The 19526-nt window shown below is 43.1% G+C and overlaps 1 protein-coding gene across 2 annotated transcripts in view; it reads left to right on the top strand.

Moving 5' to 3' along the window:
• The window catches only part of LOC309963946 (protein farnesyltransferase subunit beta), a gene marked incomplete at both ends in the record, with an annotated part of 83778 nt that overhangs the window by 32716 nt on the left and 31536 nt on the right, over positions 1–19526 (top strand). For both annotated transcript variants that reach the window (XM_082842495.1, XM_082842494.1), the window contains 4 exons: positions 438–510; positions 2692–2783; positions 17601–17747; positions 17850–17933. In XM_082842495.1, coding sequence (XP_082698621.1) covers positions 438–510; positions 2692–2783; positions 17601–17747; positions 17850–17933 — 396 coding nt within the window. The remainder of the gene's footprint in view (positions 1–437; positions 511–2691; positions 2784–17600; positions 17748–17849; positions 17934–19526) is intronic.

Below are 19526 nucleotides of genomic sequence, written 5' to 3'. Positions count from 1 at the left end.
GCTCACGGGCTCTTTGTTGGGGTCCAGAGGGCGTGGGCTCCACAGTTGGCAGCACGCAGGCTCTCTCTCATTGAGGCGTGCGAGCTCGGTAGTTGTGGCGCGCGTGCTTAGTTGCCCCGCGGCATGTGGGATCCCAGCTCCCGACCAGGGCTCGAACCCGTGTTCCCTGTATTGGAAGGCGGATTCTTTACCACTGCGCCACCAGGGAAGCCCCGCCCCAAACATTTGCCGGCGCCATTTCCAGACACGTTAGGGACGTTCAGAGGCGGGCCTCTTTTCTCTGGTTTAGCCGCCCCGGGGAGCTAAAGAGGTTGCTGTTTTCTGCTCATTGACTGTGGGGGGATGACCAGAAGGTGTGAGTGAGTGTGTGCGTGTGTTCTGTAGTGGGGGAAGCCGAGGCTGTTAGAGTAGGTTTACAAAGCTCTTTATCTTTCCAGGCTTATTTTGCAGAGGGAGAAGCACTTCCATTATCTGAAGAGAGGCCTCCGACAGCTGACAGATGCCTACGAGGTAAACACCTTGCCCAGGAGCTTTCTCTATCAAATTATCAGTCAGATCTTTCTCCTTTTTTACTGTTTGGATGGAAAAGACACTATGGGCTTGCCCTGTCGTAGAGTCACTCACCGTCCCGTGTGGCTCTGGTGAGAACCGGGTCTGCAGCAGCTCTGCCCCACAGAGCCGGGACTCCTACTTCCGAAAGGACAGAACCCGATCTCTAGTCTCGTCCTCCCTTAGAGCTGGTGGAGGCCCCAGATGGGGTGGGGCTTTCACCCCTATCGTGGCTGAGGGGGGTTCACATGGTTTTCTTCTAGACACCCCTTGACTGCTAAAAGGTGGTCTAGATACCTGTTCATCCCCACCCCTTGGCCCTGTAAGCTGTTCTAATTTCTCTACTGGCCAAAGGACCAGTATATAAGTCCCTGCGGTTTAACACTGTAAAAATGCCCAAACGTGGAGTGGATCTTAAATCAATATACCTTAGAGCCCTAGGGGTCCAGAGAGGGGCTCAGGGGAGGCCAGCGGAGGTGGAGGGGAGGGGTGTTGGGAATAGGGGTGAGTAGCAGCCAGAGGGTGAATGTGAACCAGAGGCCGCCAGTTTCCCTGCCCCGCTTTACATAGAGCAGCTCTGCTTTGAATTTGCTTTTATTTGGGGGTTCTACATTTGATTATTTACAGCAGGAATTTGGGCCTATAGACCCAAGCGGGTAGCATAAACGAGAGACGTGGGCTTGGTTGGGGGACGGTGCGCGGGGTGGAACTGAGGCAAAGCAGAGGACCCACGCCTTTACTCTGTTCCTGCCAGTTGCCACCAAACCGCAGGGCAGACCCAGGGTTGCCAGATCTCTTCTTGTTTTTCCAAATGAAGCCAGAAATTCAGATTTCTCTGTGGATCTCTCAACACGTAAATGTTACAGCCAATTCTAATTAAACAAACAAAACACTGCAGGGAACAAGCAGGACGCATCCCTGGGTTACCTTTGGCCTGTGGACTTTCAGTATTCAATCCTCAGTGATTAGGGTCCAGGCAACCCTGATACAATTAATACCGTGACAGCTAACAATTCACTGAAGGGTGCGCTAAAAGCTTGCTGTTCGTTGTCTCATTTAATCTTCACAGATACTCCAGTGGGTAGGTAAGTCTTTATTTCTTCATAGATAAGGAAATAGGCATAGCAAGATTAAGTATTTGCTCAAAGGCACATAGCTAGTGAGAGGAGAAGCTGGCACTGAAACCGATAGCAGTGTCTTCTGTCACCACACCAGCTGCCCCCAGGTGGGGAGCTCGCACATTTATGTGCACATTTATGAAGAGGGCAGTTTGGGACAATGGAAAGAGCACTGGACTGAGAGTCTAGAAACTGGCAGTCTTATCTCTGAAGTTTACTCTCTGTAATCTGGAAAAAGTTCATCTCTCTGGATCTCATATATACACTTTGGATTTGTAAAACTGGGGCAGTAATACTGCCTGCCTGCCTAGCCTTGAATGCTTGAATATTTATGGCTTGAGTTAGGATCAAGACCTGCTCACATGTCACCTTTGGAAACCTGTCCCAGCTCCCCAGGCAGAGGTAGTCAGTTTCTTCCATGTGCCCATTATAGCGTTTATCCAGGTATATGTATGCATTAGTTTTGTTCTGCCTTATTTCAGAAAGACACTTGTACTTACATGTCTTTCTAATTGCCCTCTTCCTCTACAGAAAACCACACACATCCTAAACAAAGTATCTTAAGAGTAGGAACTGAATTTTACTCATTACTGTGCCCCCAGAGCTTGGCATGAGGAGATACTTACTGGATGAGTTACTCCAGGTAATCCCATCCTGAGGTTGTGTATCTTCTTGGGTCTGCACTGAGAAAATAGTAGCACTTAACTTTCTGGCATGTGAGAAGTCCTCTGCTCGGCTTCTTTGGATGTCTGTCAGGGAAGGACCCATTGGGTTCAGGTTAAACTCCTTTGTCCCATTGTCCTTTTCTCACATATGGTCATTTCAGCTCCTGGCTAAAGCCACCAGGCAAAGTGTCCTTCATTCACTGTTCAGAGGTTGTCCTCCTCCTCCTTGCCAGGCTGCCAGGAGGGAGACAGATGTCTCCCTTTTCACACTGAACAGTTGAAGACCCTGCTGCCTTTTCAGCAGGGTCTTGGAATGATTCTGAATAAGGGGTGTGTTTTCTGCCCTGTTCCTTTTGCAGTGTCTGGATGCCAGCCGCCCATGGCTCTGCTACTGGATCCTGCACAGCTTGGAACTCCTAGATGAGCCCATTCCCCAGATGGTGGCGACAGAGTGAGTCTGGCTTTGGGGAACCTGGGGTGTTCTCTGAAATTGTATTTTGACTTTGGGGTTCTTTTTGTTTTGTTTCTGTTTTATTTATTTTGAATGAAAAACAGAGCACTACAAAGAAACCGTTGCCCTTCTCTTGACCTCCAGTAACTTCCTGAAACTCTTCCACTTCAGAAGCCCATTGTATGCTCATGGGTAGAATAAGACTTTGAACTCCCAAGATAAGGATTCTGTTTCTTCTGTGGCCTTTTCTTTTGGCTCTTGCTCTGGTCTTTGAGAAAAGTCTTCATCATCAACTCTGGAGAAATATGATTTTGCCAGAAAGTACAGTATGCAATTGAATAGCTTCTGTGGGGAAACACGTGGCAACCCAGTGGACCAAAATGCCTTTGCTTTCCATAAACACCTCCATAGAAGTCCCTCCTCACCAATGCCTGGGAGGGACAGTATGGCTCTTGGTAGCAGTGGATGTGTTACCGTTTTGGTGTACAAATGTCATGACATCGTTTTCCTAAGCTTCTGATTTATGGTTAAAGATCTAAGCAACTAGGATTCTTCCCAAAGTGCTGGTGCACATGGTGTCCTCAGTGTGGCTTCTCATCCTTAGACGCTCATAGTTTGTATTTTAAAGAAGAAACCGATCATCACTCTAGTCTGAGGGGTACCTGAGGTAGCACGGAGCCGCCAGGAATTGGATCTAATGCTCCAGTTCTCACTGAGAGAGATCGCATCCCCTCAGCAGCACCTCGACCTCATCTCTCCTGCTGCTGCTCCGGAAGCAGAGAGTCAGAGGGACGCCCCTGAGCCAGGTTCGTTTGCCCGCAGCACACAGGGGCAGCTGTGCCGGGATGCGTGGAGGCCAGCACATACCCCTCCCTGGCCGCAGTCCCCCTGCCTGGGTCACACTGTCAGGTCAGAAGAACAGAGCCACACATTGTCTCATTCATTCCGTCTTAACAATAACCTCTCATTCTTGCCTTCCTGGGCAGGGTGTCTTGTGATGAATGTGGATAGGGAAGATAATAAAGAATTAGGCCATTAACCCTTGTGATGTGTATGATGCTTTCAGAGGGAGAGGAAAAATATGCATTGTCTTCCACATCACAGAGCTGCTGCAAGCCTAGTTGCTTCTAGCTCTGGATGTAGAGTTGGACACAGTTTCTGCAGTAACAGGAATTTAATTGTCAAAATAAAGGCCTGTGTGTTTTTGAAATACCAGTTGGGGGTTGTGAATTGTTTGGGAAGTTCCCCCCCCCCCGTCCTCCACATACACAATCAGGATGCACGCTGGGGGAATGGGAATGGGAAAGTCGTATGTGACAGAAGACAAAAGACATGGGAGGATTTTGTGAGTGAAGTGCAGATACCCCCTAAAGGAGCAGTGGTTTGGAGCAGGAAGGATGCCCCCTAGAGGTGGACGTAAACCGATCTGAAGTGGGAAGATGGTGATAAGGGGCTTCCTGACGTGGAAAAACTCGGGTCAGCATCGATTTTGAGTTTTGTCCAGGTTGTATACATGGTATTTTATATGTAAGGCTTTTGTGAGGGAATAAGTGTCAGAGCAGCTTTTGTGGCAACATCAGATAGGAAGAGAGGACCCCCTTAGAGGGCTTTTCACACTGAACGATTGGAGACAACCTAAATATCAGCAGTCAGGGATGCTATAAGTGTAAAGTTTAGGTAAAGTATCTATGTCATGATACATACAATGAAATACTGTGCAGCCACGTAAAAATTTAAAAGTTAACAGGTGTTAAATAGACTTATTGTGGTGATCAGTTCCCAGTATATACAGATATCAAATCATAATGTCAAATCATCTGAACCTAATACAATGTTACATGTCAATTACACATCAATTAAAAATTTATATATATATAAATGTGTATATCTGTATATAAAAATGTATGTATTTATATAGAAAGATATTTAAATGAGAAAAGATAAAAATTCATTTTTTATAGATTAAAAATAAAGGTGGTTCTATGCATAGAAAAAAACAAGGATATATACACATATGGTAGTAGTTATTTGTGCAGATGGTGGGGTTGAAGGTGATTATTTTTCTTTTCTTTTTTAAGCTGATTTGCATTTTCTAAAATTTCTACAATGAAACTATTGTTTTGTAATTAAAAGAATGTTTTAAAACTAAAAAGCTGGTTTGGAGGAGAGGAGAGGAAGATGGCGGAAGAGTAAGACGTGGAGATCACCTTCCTCCCCACAGATACACCAGAAATACATCTACACGTGGAACAACTCCTACAGAACACCTACTGAACGCTGGCAGAAGACCTCAGACCTCCCAAAAGGCAAGAAAGTCCCCACGTACCTGGGTAGGGCAAAAGAAAAAACAATAAACAGAGACAAAAGGATAGGGATGGGACCTGCACCAGTGGGAGGGAGCTGTGAAGGAGGAAAGGTTTCCACACACTAGGAAGCCCCTTCACGGGCGGAGACTGCGGGTGGCAGAGGGGGAAAGCTTCGGAGCCGCGGAGAAGAGCACAGCAACAGGGGTGCGGAGGGCAAAGCGGAGAGATTCCCGCACAGAGGATTGGTGCCGACCGGCACTCACCAGCCCGAGAGGCTTGTCTGCTCACCCGCCAGGACGGGCATGGGCTGGGAGCTGAGGCTCGGGCTTCGGTGCTTAGATCCCAGGGAGAGGACTGGGGTTAGCAGCGTGAACACAGCCTGCAGGGGGTTAGTGCACCACGGGCTAGCCGGGAGGGAGTCTGGGGAAAAGTTTGGACCTGCCGAAGAGGCAAGAGACTTTTTCTTCCCTCTTTGTTTCCTGGTGCGCGAGGATGGGGGGATTAACAGCGCTGCTTGAAGGAGCTCCAGAGATGGGCGCGAGCCGCGGGTAAAAGTGTGGACCCCAGAGACAGGCATGAGACGCTAAGGCTGCTGCTGCCACCACCAAGAAGCCTGTGTGCGAGCACAGGTCACTCTCCACACCTCCCTTCCGGGGAGCCTGTGCAGCCCGCCACTGCCAGGGTCCCAGGATCCAGGGACAACTTCCCCAGGAGAACACATGGCACGCCTCAGGCTGGTGGAACGTCACGCCGGCCTCTGCCGCCGCAGGCTCACCCCGCACTCCGTACCCCTCCCTCCCCCCGGCCTGAGTGAGCCAGAGCCCCCGAATCAGCGGCTCCTTTAACCCCGTCCTGTCTGAGCGGAGAACAGACGCCCTCCGGCAACCTACATGCAGAGGCAGGGCCAAATCCAAAGCTGAGCCCCGGGAGCTGTGCGAACAAAGAAGAGAAAGGGAAATCTCTCCCAGCAGCCTCAGAAGCAGCGGATTAAAGCTCCACAATCAACTTGATGTACCCTGCATCTGTGGAATACCTGAATAGACAACGAATCACCCCAAATTGAGGAGGTGGACTTTGAGAACAAGATTTGTTATTTTTTCCCCTTTTCATTTTGTGAGTGTGTATGTGTATGCTTCTGTGTGAGATTTTCTCTGTATAGCTTTGCTTCCACCATTTGTCCTAGGGTTCTATCCGTCCGTTTTTTTTTTTCTTTAAAAAATTTTTTTTCTTAATATTTTTTATTTTAATAACTTTATTTTATTTAATCTTACTTTATTTTATTATATTGTATCTTCTTTCTTTCTTTCTTTCCTTCCTTCTCTCCTCCCTCCCTCCCTCCCTCCCTCCTTTCTTTCTTCCTTTCTTCCTTTCTTCCTTTCTTCCTTTCTTTCTTTCTTTCTTTCTTTCTTTCTTTCTTTCTTTCTTTCTTTCTTTCCTTTCCTTTCTTTCCTTTCTTTCTTCTTTTTCTCCCTTTGATTCGGAGCCATGTGGATGAAAGGCTCTTGGTGCTGCAGCCAGGAGTCAGTGCTATGCCTCTGAGGTGGGAGAGCCAACTTCAGGACACTGGTCCACAAGAGACCTCCCAGCTCCACATAATATCAAATGGCGAAAATCTCCCAGAGATCTCCATCTCAACACCAACACCCAGCTTCACTCAACGACCAGCAAGCTACAGTGCTGGACACCCTATGCCAAACAACTAGCAAGACAGGAACACAACCCCACCCATTAGCAGAGAGGCTGCCTAAAATCATAATAAGTCCCCTCCACCAGGAAGCCTACACAACCCACTGAACCAACCTTAGCCACTGGGGACAGACACCAAAAACAACGGGAACTACGAACCTGCAGCCAGCAAAAAGGAGACCCCAAACACAGTAAGATAAGCAAAATGAGAAGACAGAAAAACATACAGCAGATGAAGGAGCAAGATAAAAACCCACCAGACCTAACAAATGAAGAGGAAATAGGCAGTCTACCTGAAAAAGAATTCAGAATGATGATAGTAAAGATGATCCAAAATCTTGGAAATAGTATAGACAAAATGCAAGAAACATTTAACAAGGACCTAGAAGAACTAAAGATGAAACAAACAATGACGAGCAACACAATAAATGAAATTAAAAATAGATGGGATCAATAGCAGAATAACTGAGGCAGAAGAACGGATAAGTGACCTGGAAGATAAAATAGTGGAAATAACTACTGCAGAGCAGAATAAAGAAAAAGGAATGAAAAGAACCAAGGACAGTCTCAGAGAACTCTGGGACAACATTAACCGCGCCAACATTCGAATTATAGGGGTTCCAGAAGAAGAAGAGAAAAAGGAAGGGACTGAGAAAATATTTGAAGACATTATAGTTGAAAACTTCCCTAATATGGACAAGGAAATAGTTAATCAAGTCCAGGAAGTATAGAGAGTCTCATACAGGATAAATCCAGGAGATATAGGCCAAGACACATATTAATCAAACTGTCAAAAATTAAATACAAAGAAAACATATTAAAAGAAGCAAGGAAAAAAAAAAAGCAAGGGAAAAACAACAAATAACACACAAGGGAATCCCCATTAGGTTAACAGCTGATCTCTCAGCAGAAGCTCTGCAAGCCACAAGGGACTGGCAGGACATATTTAAAGTGATGAAGGAGAAAAACCTGCAACCACGATTACTCTACCCAGCAAGGATCTCATTCAGATTTGATGGAGAAATTAAAACCTTTACAGACAAGCAAAAGCTGAGAGAGTTCAGCACTACCAAACCAGCTTTACAACAAATGCTAAAGGAACTTCTCTAGGCAAGAAACACAAGAGAAGGAAAGGACCTACAATAACAAACCCAAAACAACTAAGAAAATGGGAATAGGAACATACATATCGATAATTACCTTAAATGTAAATGGACTAAATGCTCCCACCAAAAGACACAGATTGGCTGAATGGATACAAAAACAAGACCCATATATATGCTGTCTACAAGAGACCCATTTCAGACCTAGAGACACATACAGACTGAAAGTAAGGGGACGGAAAAAGATATTCCATGCAAATGGAAACCAGAAGAAAGCTGGAGTAGCTATTCTCATATCAGACAAAATAGACTTTAAAATAAAGACTATTAGAAGAATCAAAGAAGGACACTACATAATAATCAAGGGATCAATCCAAGAAGAAGGTATAGCAATTGTAAATATTTATGCACCCAACATAGGAGCACGTCAATACATAAGGCAAATACTAACAGCCATAAAAGGGGAACTCGACAGTAACACATTCATTGTAGGGGACTTTAACACCCCACTTTCACCAATGGACAGATCATCCAAAATGAAAATAAGGAAACACAAGCTTTAAATGATACGTTAAACAAGATGGACTTAATTGATATTTATAGGACATTCCATCCAAAAACAACAGAATACACATTTTTCTCAAATGCTCATGGAATATTCTCCAGGATAGATCATATCTTGGGTCACAAATCAAGCCTTGGTAAATTTAAGAAAATTGAAATTGTATCAAGTATCTTTTCCGACCACAACGCTATGAGACTAGATATCAATTACAGGAAAAGATCTGTAAAAAATACAAACACATGGAGGCTAAACAATACGCTACTTAATAACGAAGTGATCACTGAAGAAATCAAAGAGGAAATAAAAAAATACCTAGAAACAAATGACAATGGAGACACGACAACCCAAAACCTATGGGATGCAGCAAAAGCAGTTCTAAGAGGGAAGTTTATAGCAATTCAATCCTACCTTAAGAAACAGGAAACATCTCGAATAAACAACCTAACCTTGCATCTAAAGCAATTAGAGAAAGAAGAACAAAAAACCCCCAAAGTTAGCAGAAGGAAAGAAATCATAAAAATCAGATCAGAAATAAATGAAAAAGAAATGAAGGAAATGATAGCAAAGATCAATAAAACTAAAAGCTGGTTCTTTGAGAAGATAAACAAAATTGAAAAAGTATTAGCCAGACTCATCAAGAAAAAAAGGGAGAAGACTCAAATCAATAGAATTAGAGATGAAAAGGGAGAAGTAACAACTGACACTGCAGCAATACAGAAGATCATGAGAGATTACTACAAGCAAGTCTATGCCAATAAAATGGACAGCCTGGAAGAAACGGACAAATTCTTAGAAATGCACAACCTGCCAAGACTGAATCAGGAAGAAATAGAAAATATGAACAGACTAATCACAAGCACTGAAATTGAAACTGTGATTAAAAATCTTCCAACAGACAAAAGCCCAGGACCAGATGGCTTCACAGGCGAGTTCTATCAAACATTTAGAGAAGAGCTAACACCTATCCTTCTCAAACTCTTCCAAAATATAGTAGAGGGAGGAACACTCCCAAACTCATTGTATGAGGCCACCATCACCCTGATACCAAAACCAGACAAGGATGTCACAAAGAAAGAAAACTGCAGGCCAATATCACTGATGAACATAGATGCAAAAATCCTCAACAAAATACTAGCAAACAGAATCCAACAGCACATTAAACGGATCAAGTGGGGTTTATTCCAGGAATGCAAGGATTCTTCAATATCAATCAACGTGATACACCATATTAACAAATTGAAGGAGAAAAACCATATGATCATCTCAATAGATGCAGAGAAAGCTTTCGACAAAATTCAACACCGATTTATGATAAAAACCCTGCAGAAAGTAGGCATAGAGGGAACTTTCCTCAACATAATAAAGGCCATATATGACAAACCCACAGCCAACATCGTCCTCAATGGTGAAAAAGTGAAAGCATTTCCACTAAGATCAGGAACAAGACAAGGTTGCCCACTCTCACCATTATTATTCAACACAGTTTTGGAAGTTTTAGCCACAGCAATCAGAGAAGAAAAGGAAATAAAAGGAATCCAAATCGGAAAAGAAGAAGTAAAGCTGTCACTGTTTGCAGATGACGTGATACTATACATAGAGATTCCTAAAGATGCTACCAGAAAACTACTAGAGCTAATCAATGAATTTGGTAAAGTAGCAGGGTACAAAATTAATGCACAGAAGTCTGTGGCATTCCTATACACTAATGATGAAAAATCTGAAAGTGAAATCAAGAAAACACTCCCATTTACCATTGCAACAAAAAGAATAAAATACCTAGGAATAAACCTACCTAAGGAGACAAAAGACCTGTATGCAGAAAATTATAAGACACTGATGAAAGAAATTAAAGATGATACAAATAGATGGAGAGATATACCATGTTCTTGGATTGGAAGAATCAAAATTGTGAAAACGACTCTACTACCCAAAGCAATCTACAGATTCAATGCAATCCCTATCAAACTACCACTGGCATTTTTCACAGAACTAGAACAAAAAATTTCACAATTTGTATGGAAACACAAAAGACCTTGAATAGCCAAAGCAATCTTGAGAACGAAAAACGGAGCTGGAGGAATCAGGCTCCCTGACTTCAAACTGTACTACAAAGATACAGTAATCAGGACAGTATGGTACTGGCACAAAAACAGAAAGGTAGATCAATAGAACAGGATAGAAAGCCCAGAGATAAACCCACGCACATGCGGTCACCTTATCTTTGATAAAGGAGGCAGGAATGTACGGTGGAGAAAGGACAGCCTCTTCAATAAGTGGTGCTGGGGAAACTGGACAGGTACATGTAAAAGTATGAGATTAGATCACTCCCTAGCACCATACGCAAAAATAAGCTCAAAATGGATTAAAGACCTAAATGTAAGGCCAGAAACTATCAAACTGTTAGAGGAAACATAGGCAGAACACTCTATGACATAAATCACAGCAAGATCCTTTTTGACCCACTTCCTAGAGAAATGGAAATAAAAACAAAAATAAACAAATGGGACCTAATGAAACTTCAAAGCTTTTGCACAGTAAATGAAACCATAAACAAGACCAAAAGACAACCCTCAGAATGGGAGAAAATATTTGCAAATGAAACCACTGACAAAGGATTAATCTCCAAAATTTATAAGTAGCTCATGCAGCTCAATAACAAAAAAACAAACAACCCAATCCAAAAATGGGCAGAAGACCTAAACAGACGTTTCTCCAAAGAAGATATACAGACTGCCAACAGACACATGAAAGAATGCTCAACATCATTAATCATTAGAGAAATGCAAATCAAAACTACAATGAGGTATCATCTCACACCAGTCGGAATGGCCATCATCCAAAAATCTAGAAACAATAAATGCTGGAGAGGATGTGGAGAAAAGGGAACACTCTTGCACTGCTGGTGGGAATGTGAATTGGTACAGCCGCTATAGAGAACAGTATGGAGGTTCCTTAAAAAACTACAAATAGAACTACCATATGACCCAGCAGTCCCACTACTGGGCATATACTCTGAGAAAACCATAATTCAAAAAGAGTCATGTACCAAAATGCTCATTGCAGCTCTATTTACGATAGCCCGGAGATGGAAACAACCTAAGTGTCCATCATCAGATGAATGGATAAAGAAGATGTGGCACATATATACAATGGAATATTACTCAGCCATAAAAAGAAACGAAATTGAGCTATTTTTAATGAGGTGGATGGACTTAAAGTCTGTCATACAGAGTGAAGTAAGTCAGAAAGAGAAAGACAAATACCGTATGCTAACACATATATATGGAATTTAAGAAAAAACAATGTCATGAAGAACCTAGGGGTAAGACTGGAATAAAGACACAAACCTACTAGAGAATGGACTTGAGGTTATGGGGAGGGGGAAGGGTAAGCTGTGACAACGCGAGAGAGTGGCATGGACATATATACACTACCAAAGGTAAAATAGATAGCTAGTGGGAAGCAACCACATAGCACAGGGAGATCAGCTCGGTGCTTTGTGACCACCTAGAGCGGTGGGATAGGGAGGGTGGGATGGAGGGAGACACAAGAGGGAAGAGATATGGGAACATATGTATATGTATAACTGATTCACTTTGTTATAAAGCAGAAACTAACACACCGTTGTAAAGCAATTACACTTCAATAAAGATGTTAAAAAAAAGAAAAGCTGATTTGTCCTGATTGCAAGAACCACTTGATAGTTAATGACCAAAATTTTCTGTTTCACAGCCAACTTAAAAGCTTTACCTATGGTTCTTCTGAGCATTGATTTAACAGACTTTTAAAGAATTACTTTGACTTTCCAATAATGTACTTTGTTCTGTGCCTAGCAGGTAGTTAATTCTAGGTGCAGATAATATTTGTAATGAACAGAGCCTAGTAGCTCTGGCTTATAAGGGAATAAACTATTTTTAGTAAGAAAGAGAAATCGTAATGACTTCTATAAAAATATGGAGATTTTTTTTTTAAAAAGACTACCTGATTTTGGATGTTGCCTTTTTATTTATTTTGCACAGGGAAAAGAAATGCTTTGAAAATGTGATTAGGTTTTTTTTGTTTCCCTCTTCTTTATACAAATATTAAGGTGACCTAGAGGTTGAGTTTAGCTCTAGAGTTTAGTTATTTTTCTGCTGTCCTCTCTTCCCCCTCCCCAGCCTAGTGTGCAACACACTCACTCACACACACACACACACACGTACGCAAGTTTCTCTCTCTTTCCTATTTTGTTCACTGTTGTACTTCTGTTTGTTCTGGGAACAATATGACAAGCTGAGTTCCCTCTAGTGGACAAAACCACTTTTGTCAGCTACTGTGACTGCTGACCAAAGCCAGCAAGGCCAGGCTTTTACTGCTGGTATCAGACCTTTCAAGAATAATATATTCATAGGTAGGAATTTAGTGTGACTCTCTTAAGAGATTGTATCTACAAATTTATGCATGTGTTTACCTAAAATAAATTAATATTTTGGAACCATACTAAGTGCATTTGCTTTGTTAATGATTTTGGAACTAAAGGAAGCATCTTTTAATGAGAATCCCATGCGTTGTTATTGAATGCTATAATGAAAACCACAGGGAAACTACTGTACTGTTAGGTCTTTTAGCTTTTGTAAGATCTGAAAAGTATCTTTAACTTAAAAATTATTTTAGGACTTTTCCACTTGTAAAGTTTTTCTAAAGATTAAATTTAAATTTTCATGTGTCAGTGTTTTATTATTTCCCTTTTGAAAGGTTATTAGTTGCTTGTCCCCTGGCTAGCTCCTGAAATATCTTTCCTTTTAAATTTAATTTGTTTCCTTATCTTTCAGGGAAGATACTTTACATGGTCATTTGTCTTCTGGGCATTTTTTGGCCAGGTGCTGCTGGCATCTAGTAGGTGGAGGTTGGGGAAGCTGCTAAACATCCTCCACAGGACAGTCCCCACAACCAAGAATTATCCAGTCCAGAATGTCAGTAGTGCCACGGTGGAGAACCCCTGCTCTAAAATAACCAACTTTAGACTTGACCACAGTTCCAAAACAGCAGCACACCAGGCATCGCCTCTTGATGAAATCAGAGAACCTGTCGTCCTCCCCAGGGCGACACTGGCCTCCTGGAATCAACAGGAGAGCCTGCCTGTCTTTCCCCTGTTCAGTGCTCTCCTATGCCAGGGAAGGAGTTTTCCTCTCCCTTCTGTCAGCTGAAGCTGTCTTACAGTATGAAAATTGGAAGACTTAACATAGATGTCTTAGCCTGATGTCAAGTCATCCATCCTGCCTTTGCATCTGCTCCTAAGTTATCTGTTCAAGGATGACTGTGCCTATTTCCAAAGCTCTCATCTTTCTAACTTATTCTAGGCCTTAAGTCTATCTGTGGTAACCTGTCTGGTGCTGAAGGTTTTCTTAAATCTAACCTAAATTCTTCTTGCTGCAGATTAGCTTCAATTTTTGTTTCTTTTTTTTTTTTTTCTTTGCTTTTGTGGTACGCGGGCCTCTCACTGTTGTGGCCTCTCCCATTGCGGAGCACAGGCTCCGGACGTGCAGGCTCAGCGGCCATGGCTCACGGGCCCAGCCGCTCTGCGGCATGTGGGATCTTCCCGGACCGGGGCACGAACCCATGTCCCCTGCATTGGCAGGCAGACTCTCAACCACTGCGCCACCAGGGAAGCCCCAATTTTTGTTTCTTTACTAAAAAGTTTGCATAATTACCCTTTGTATACTTGAGGTATTTTGCTGAGTAGCTTCCACACTGTGGTTTTCTCTAATGGTAAGCCTTTTAATCACTTTTACACTTAGCCATTTTTACAACTCTATTCTGAAATTCCTTTGAGTTGGAAAATGGAGGCTTGAGCCAGATATAGTTTTGACCAATACTGTGTATATGATGCTTTGAAAAAGCATTTTCTGTATTGTTTACAAGTCATGGGCCCTAACCTCTGGTCCTTTTTCTGCTGTGTTCCTAGTTATTTCCTATATTTATATGCTTTATATGCGTTATCCCCTACTCCTGCCATCTCTAAGTATATTACTTGCTTCTTATACCTGTTTCACTTGTTTTATTCTTATTGGCTTCTGATTTGTTTTATATTATTCTGGACTTTCATTCCTTGGAGGATTTCCCTGCTCGTTATGTATTATTTGCTTATATACTATGCATGCTTTTGAGTCCTCCATCCACACGGGTGACAGTGATGTCCAGAATAACCACCTTAAGGCAGTCCTCAACCATCCCCTAAAAGTCCAAGTAAATCATCGATAATCTTGCTTTGAACTTAATCCTCTTACAGGTTTTACATACTTTTCAATAGCTGGATGATAAAGCAGTGGTGTCCAATAGAACTTAACAAGGTCATGGAAATATCTATGTTTTATTGCAGCCACTAGCCACATGTAGCTGTTGAGCAGTTGCAATGTGGCTTGTGTGACTGAGGAGCTTAATTTTAAATTTAATTAATTTAAATTGAAATTTAAAAAAGCCTCATGTGGCTAGTGGCTACCTATTGGACAGTGCCGATGTATCACATTGCTACCCAAAATGTGGTCCTCAGACCAGCAGCATTGCCATCACCTGGGAGCTTGCTAGAAATGCAGAATCTCGGGTCCCTTTAGTTCTACTGAATTAGATCTGCAGTTTGACAAGATCCTCAGGTGACTTCCACGGCACACTCGAGTTTGAGAAGCACTGATACTTGGCTGTACATTGGAGTCACATGGGGAATTTTTAAAACTATTGCCACTTGGGCCCACCCTCAGCGACTCTGATTTAATTGGTATTAGGTGTGGCCTGGGCTTGGGTTTTTTTTTTTTTTTTTAAAAAACATCCCCAAAGTCATCCTAATTATACAGCAAAGACTTGTGGTATTCAAACTTCGTGCGTATCCACATCACCTGGGAATTTGGTAAAATACAGAGGCCCAGTTCTTTCCTGCTTCAGCAGGTCTGGGTCTGGGTCCTTTATTAGCCCTCCAGTGATTCTGATCTCCACATTTGGGGTTTTTAAATTCCTGATCTGGAAGATAGTTTCCCACTTTGTTGGAAGTCGTCATGTAAGCGAGAATGAAATGTCTTGCTGACTTGAAAGAAAATTGATCTACTAGATCTTTCAGTCATATGACTAAATGAGTGATTTATGAATACTTGTTTTCCACAAAGTGTGCCACTCTTGGTGTTTGCTCAGTGTTTCCCGCGTGTGATTTTTAAAATTAGTTGGTGAATTTCTGGTCTCTAAGGCAAGTTTTTCTTCCCCTTTGGACCGTTAGAAGTATCATTCACATTTTGCTTTTCAGAATTGCTAGGAGTTCTGCTCACGACAGCTGGTAGCTTCACTGTCAGTTTGCCAGTTCCTTAAGGTACAATTTGGAAAGACTCTGGATCAGAATGTTCTATAGTACAGAAGCGTCTCAGACTCAAGAAGAGCCCAACCCCTGTTCCCCACATAGCCCTCAGTCCGTCAGATGCAGCCTGTCAGCTGGGGGCAGTTGGTGTGGAGGGGTGATTTAATGGTGTCTCTGGTACATTCAGATCCCGGCCCATTCCAGACTTTAGGCTACAGGGTCAGGAGTATTGCATTTGCCGTAAGTCTGTCATGGGAGCTGGGGAAGGGAATGGATAACTAGATGACTCTTTTCCTTTTTCTTTTTTAAAATGTGCTGTTAAGTTTTATGTCAGCCAAAAAACTTTATTTTTGTGATCAGGAAACTTTTTGTATGCTAACGCAGCCAACTTTTGTTAGACCAGGAGTTTATTAGCTATTTGTTTCTGGGAAATAGGATAAGAATTGATGAGGGTTTGGGAAACATGTTAGTAAAAAACTCATTTTTCTCTGCAAAAATTAATTGCTATTGAAAACATGTCACAGAACTGTCTTCCTTCTCTGATTATCAACTTCAGTTTCAATCCTTGTGTTTCCTACAGTAAAATTGTGGGTGGAACTTGAAGTGAGTGTGGATTGCTTTTAACCTGTGATGACTTCAGGGCTTTACTAGGAAGTCAGCAGCTTTTCTATGGCTGTCCCTGCCCAGATAATGGCAGGTCTGAAATCAAAAGTCATCAAATATGACGTGGGAAAGGCGCAATCAACTTGTGTCTTAGTGGAGATTAAGTAGACTCTGTGCGACCTCTCTGGCAGCAGTAGATAAGAAAAAATGAGATGAAAGAGCCCAGGAAAAGAAGGCTGTCTGAGCACTAGAAGGACACAGATTTGCAGCTGGTTCTCTTAACTGAGGACTTGTCCTACTAGGAAGCTGTGATCCTGCTACGTTGTGCGGAAACAGCTCGAGGACCAGGACTCTCCGGGGGCACCCCTTTCCGATGAACTTTAGAGGGCCTTAGACAAAGAGGGGCTCTCTTGGTTTCACTTAAAGCAAGAAGATAACTTCTGGGCAGACTGATGCCATGCTTGGAAGCAAGGGCTTGGAGGCCAACCCTCAATAAACAGTTTCCCTCAGTGAAGGAGCTGGAGCCTCTGTGAGACACTCTCCCAAAGCCTCCAGCCTGGGATGCATTCCTGTGATAGGAGTCAGCAGTGCTTAAGTTTGCCACAGTGAGCTGAGCAAGCAGAAGCTCACCTCTTTCTTATTCTCCTAACCGTGGAGGCAGACTCCATTGGAAGCTTGTTTCTTGTCGGTGAGCGGAGTAAAAATCAGTAGCCCACTGGGGCTTACACGGCAATGGGAGTGCGAAGGCATCTCTTTAAATATTCCTGGTAGGCCTAGGTGATGGCTCTAGACCAGCAGTTGAGTATCACCATGATTTAGGCAAAATCCGAAGCCTGGGAGGTACCCTAGAGGCAAGGAGAACGGGCTGGTCCCATAGATCCAGGGTGGCAAATTGAGAGAAAAGTATGGGAAAGATTGGGTCAAGAAGCATGAGACTTACTCCCAGTTCTAAGAACTGCCCGGCCTTATGTTCCTTGCTTCACGACTAGGCAAATGCTTAAATACAAAACTCAGAAAGGAGGGCACACAAAGCTGATGATAGCAGAGAATCAGGCTATCATTAGAGAATTAGGCCCTTTACAGGTGTTGACTGTATCCAGTATATATTCACTAGGTGGGGAGGGGAGGTTTCTTCCCTTTTGAGGAAGGCGGAGGCTTGGAAAGGCATGGACTGGTGGAATTTGGTGTTTTGAAATGAATGCTGTCTGACCTTGTCTTTCCCTTTGGCTGTGTACCTAGCGTGTGTCAGTTCCTGGAGCTGTGTCAAAGCCCAGAAGGTGGCTTTGGAGGGGGCCCTGGCCAGTACCCACACCTTGCGCCCACGTACGCAGCAGTCAACGCGCTGTGCATCATTGGCACCGAAGAGGCCTATGATGTCATTAACAGGTACAGTCAAAGCCAGCAGGACTGGGCACCCAGCTGGGCTCCCGCCTGCTGACAATGCACTGACCATCGCCATCTCCTGCCTCTCTCCTGTTCATTTCTCAGAGAGAAGCTTCTCCAGTATTTGTACTCGCTGAAGCAACCCGATGGCTCTTTTCTCATGCACGTTGGAGGTGAGGTGGACGTGAGGTGAGTGGGGTTTTTCTCAGGCAGCTGCATCAGCAGATTCTCGGGTTTATCTGCCATCAGAGATGCCAAGCCCGGGGAACAATACAGGGAAGCTGCTGCCTTGTCTCACCGAATGACATGCAGAGTAAAGTGTCAGTGACACAGTTCATAATCACTGCACATACGATACAGATGTCCTCAGGGGTCACTGTCACTTGACTTCTTTTATGTAAATGCCAAAATATGAGTAACACAGAAATAAAATCAAATGCTTTTGTTTTAAAAATGAAAAATACATTTGTATGAAAGGATATACTGCCCAGATAATGGCAGGTCTGAAATCAAAAGTCATCAAATATGACGTGGGAAAGGCGCAATCAACTTGTGTCTTAGTGGAGATTAAGTAGACTCTGTGCGACCTCTCTGGCAGCAGTAGATAAGAAAAAATGAGATGAAAGGATATACTGTAAGATGTAACTGTATACTGTAATATAATTTTTCATCTCTCTGGCATGGGAATGGGAGATATTTTCTGAATGAATTTGATGAAATCATGAGAATGTTTAACAACTGTGTGAGAATTGCTTTGGGTGGTGCAGAAACTCTTAGGGGCCAGTAGGGTGTATGACAAACAGTTGCATGAACTGATGGAACCAGCTGGCTCAAAATGATCATTTTTCTCAAGAATTACAAGTACCTAGCAAGTAGTTTACTCACCTGGCAGGAGGTTGCCTATGAAGCATATAGGGAATTCACTGAATTAGTCATTACTCAAAGGCAGTGTGGATCATTGAGATTTTATACCAGATTATTCTTCTTTAGTCTGATAAATACATTTTTTATGAGGTTTCTGTATCAAAGCCATCTTATTGCCTATTTGTAAATGTATTTTCCTCTACACAAGTTGATTAATATTCTGGCTTAACTATTGGTTTGAAAGTGTAGGGGAAGAAAAAAACATGAAAGTTGTGGAGCACAAAACACGTTGCAGATAAAAGTAGGTAACGAGCTGCAAAGACCTTCAGTGAAGGATATTCTTTTGTCTGTAAGTAGACCAGGTATCTGGGAACCTAGGTACCTGGAGAACTGTCTCTCTACTCCCAACGCTTCTGACATGAAATGTCGGGGTGTTTTTTCCTCGTATTAAACAGTTCCGACCCTGACTACCCAGAGTTAGCACACGTCACAGGTTAAGGGCTCAGTCCCACAAGACTGCCCCCATCTCAGACAGTGGTCACAAGTAGTGGGTTCCCAAGTTACCCACACTTCTGCCTGACTTGGCTACAAACCAGGGGTTCCTACGACCCCCTCCTCATTTTAGTAATTTGCTAGGAGAGCTCAGAATACTCAGGAGAATTTTTTACTGTTTAACTAGTTTATTATAAAGGATGTCATAAAGGATACAAATGAACAGCCACATGAAGGGGTATATAGAGTGAGGGCTGGAAATGTCCAAGTGTAGGGATTTGTGTCCCCGTGACGTTGGGATGTTCCACCCTCCCAGCAGGCACAGGGGTGCGTCCACAGCCCAGAAGCTCCCCAGACTCCTTCATCTAGGGTTTTTATGGAGGCTTCACTATGTAGGCATGATTGATGAACTCATCGGCCACTGGG

This window comes from Leucopleurus acutus (assembly GCF_964270905.1).
Source record: "Leucopleurus acutus genome assembly, chromosome: 1".
NCBI lineage: Eukaryota > Metazoa > Chordata > Mammalia > Artiodactyla > Delphinidae > Leucopleurus > Leucopleurus acutus.
This window is presented reverse-complemented; position numbering and strand designations above follow the sequence as displayed.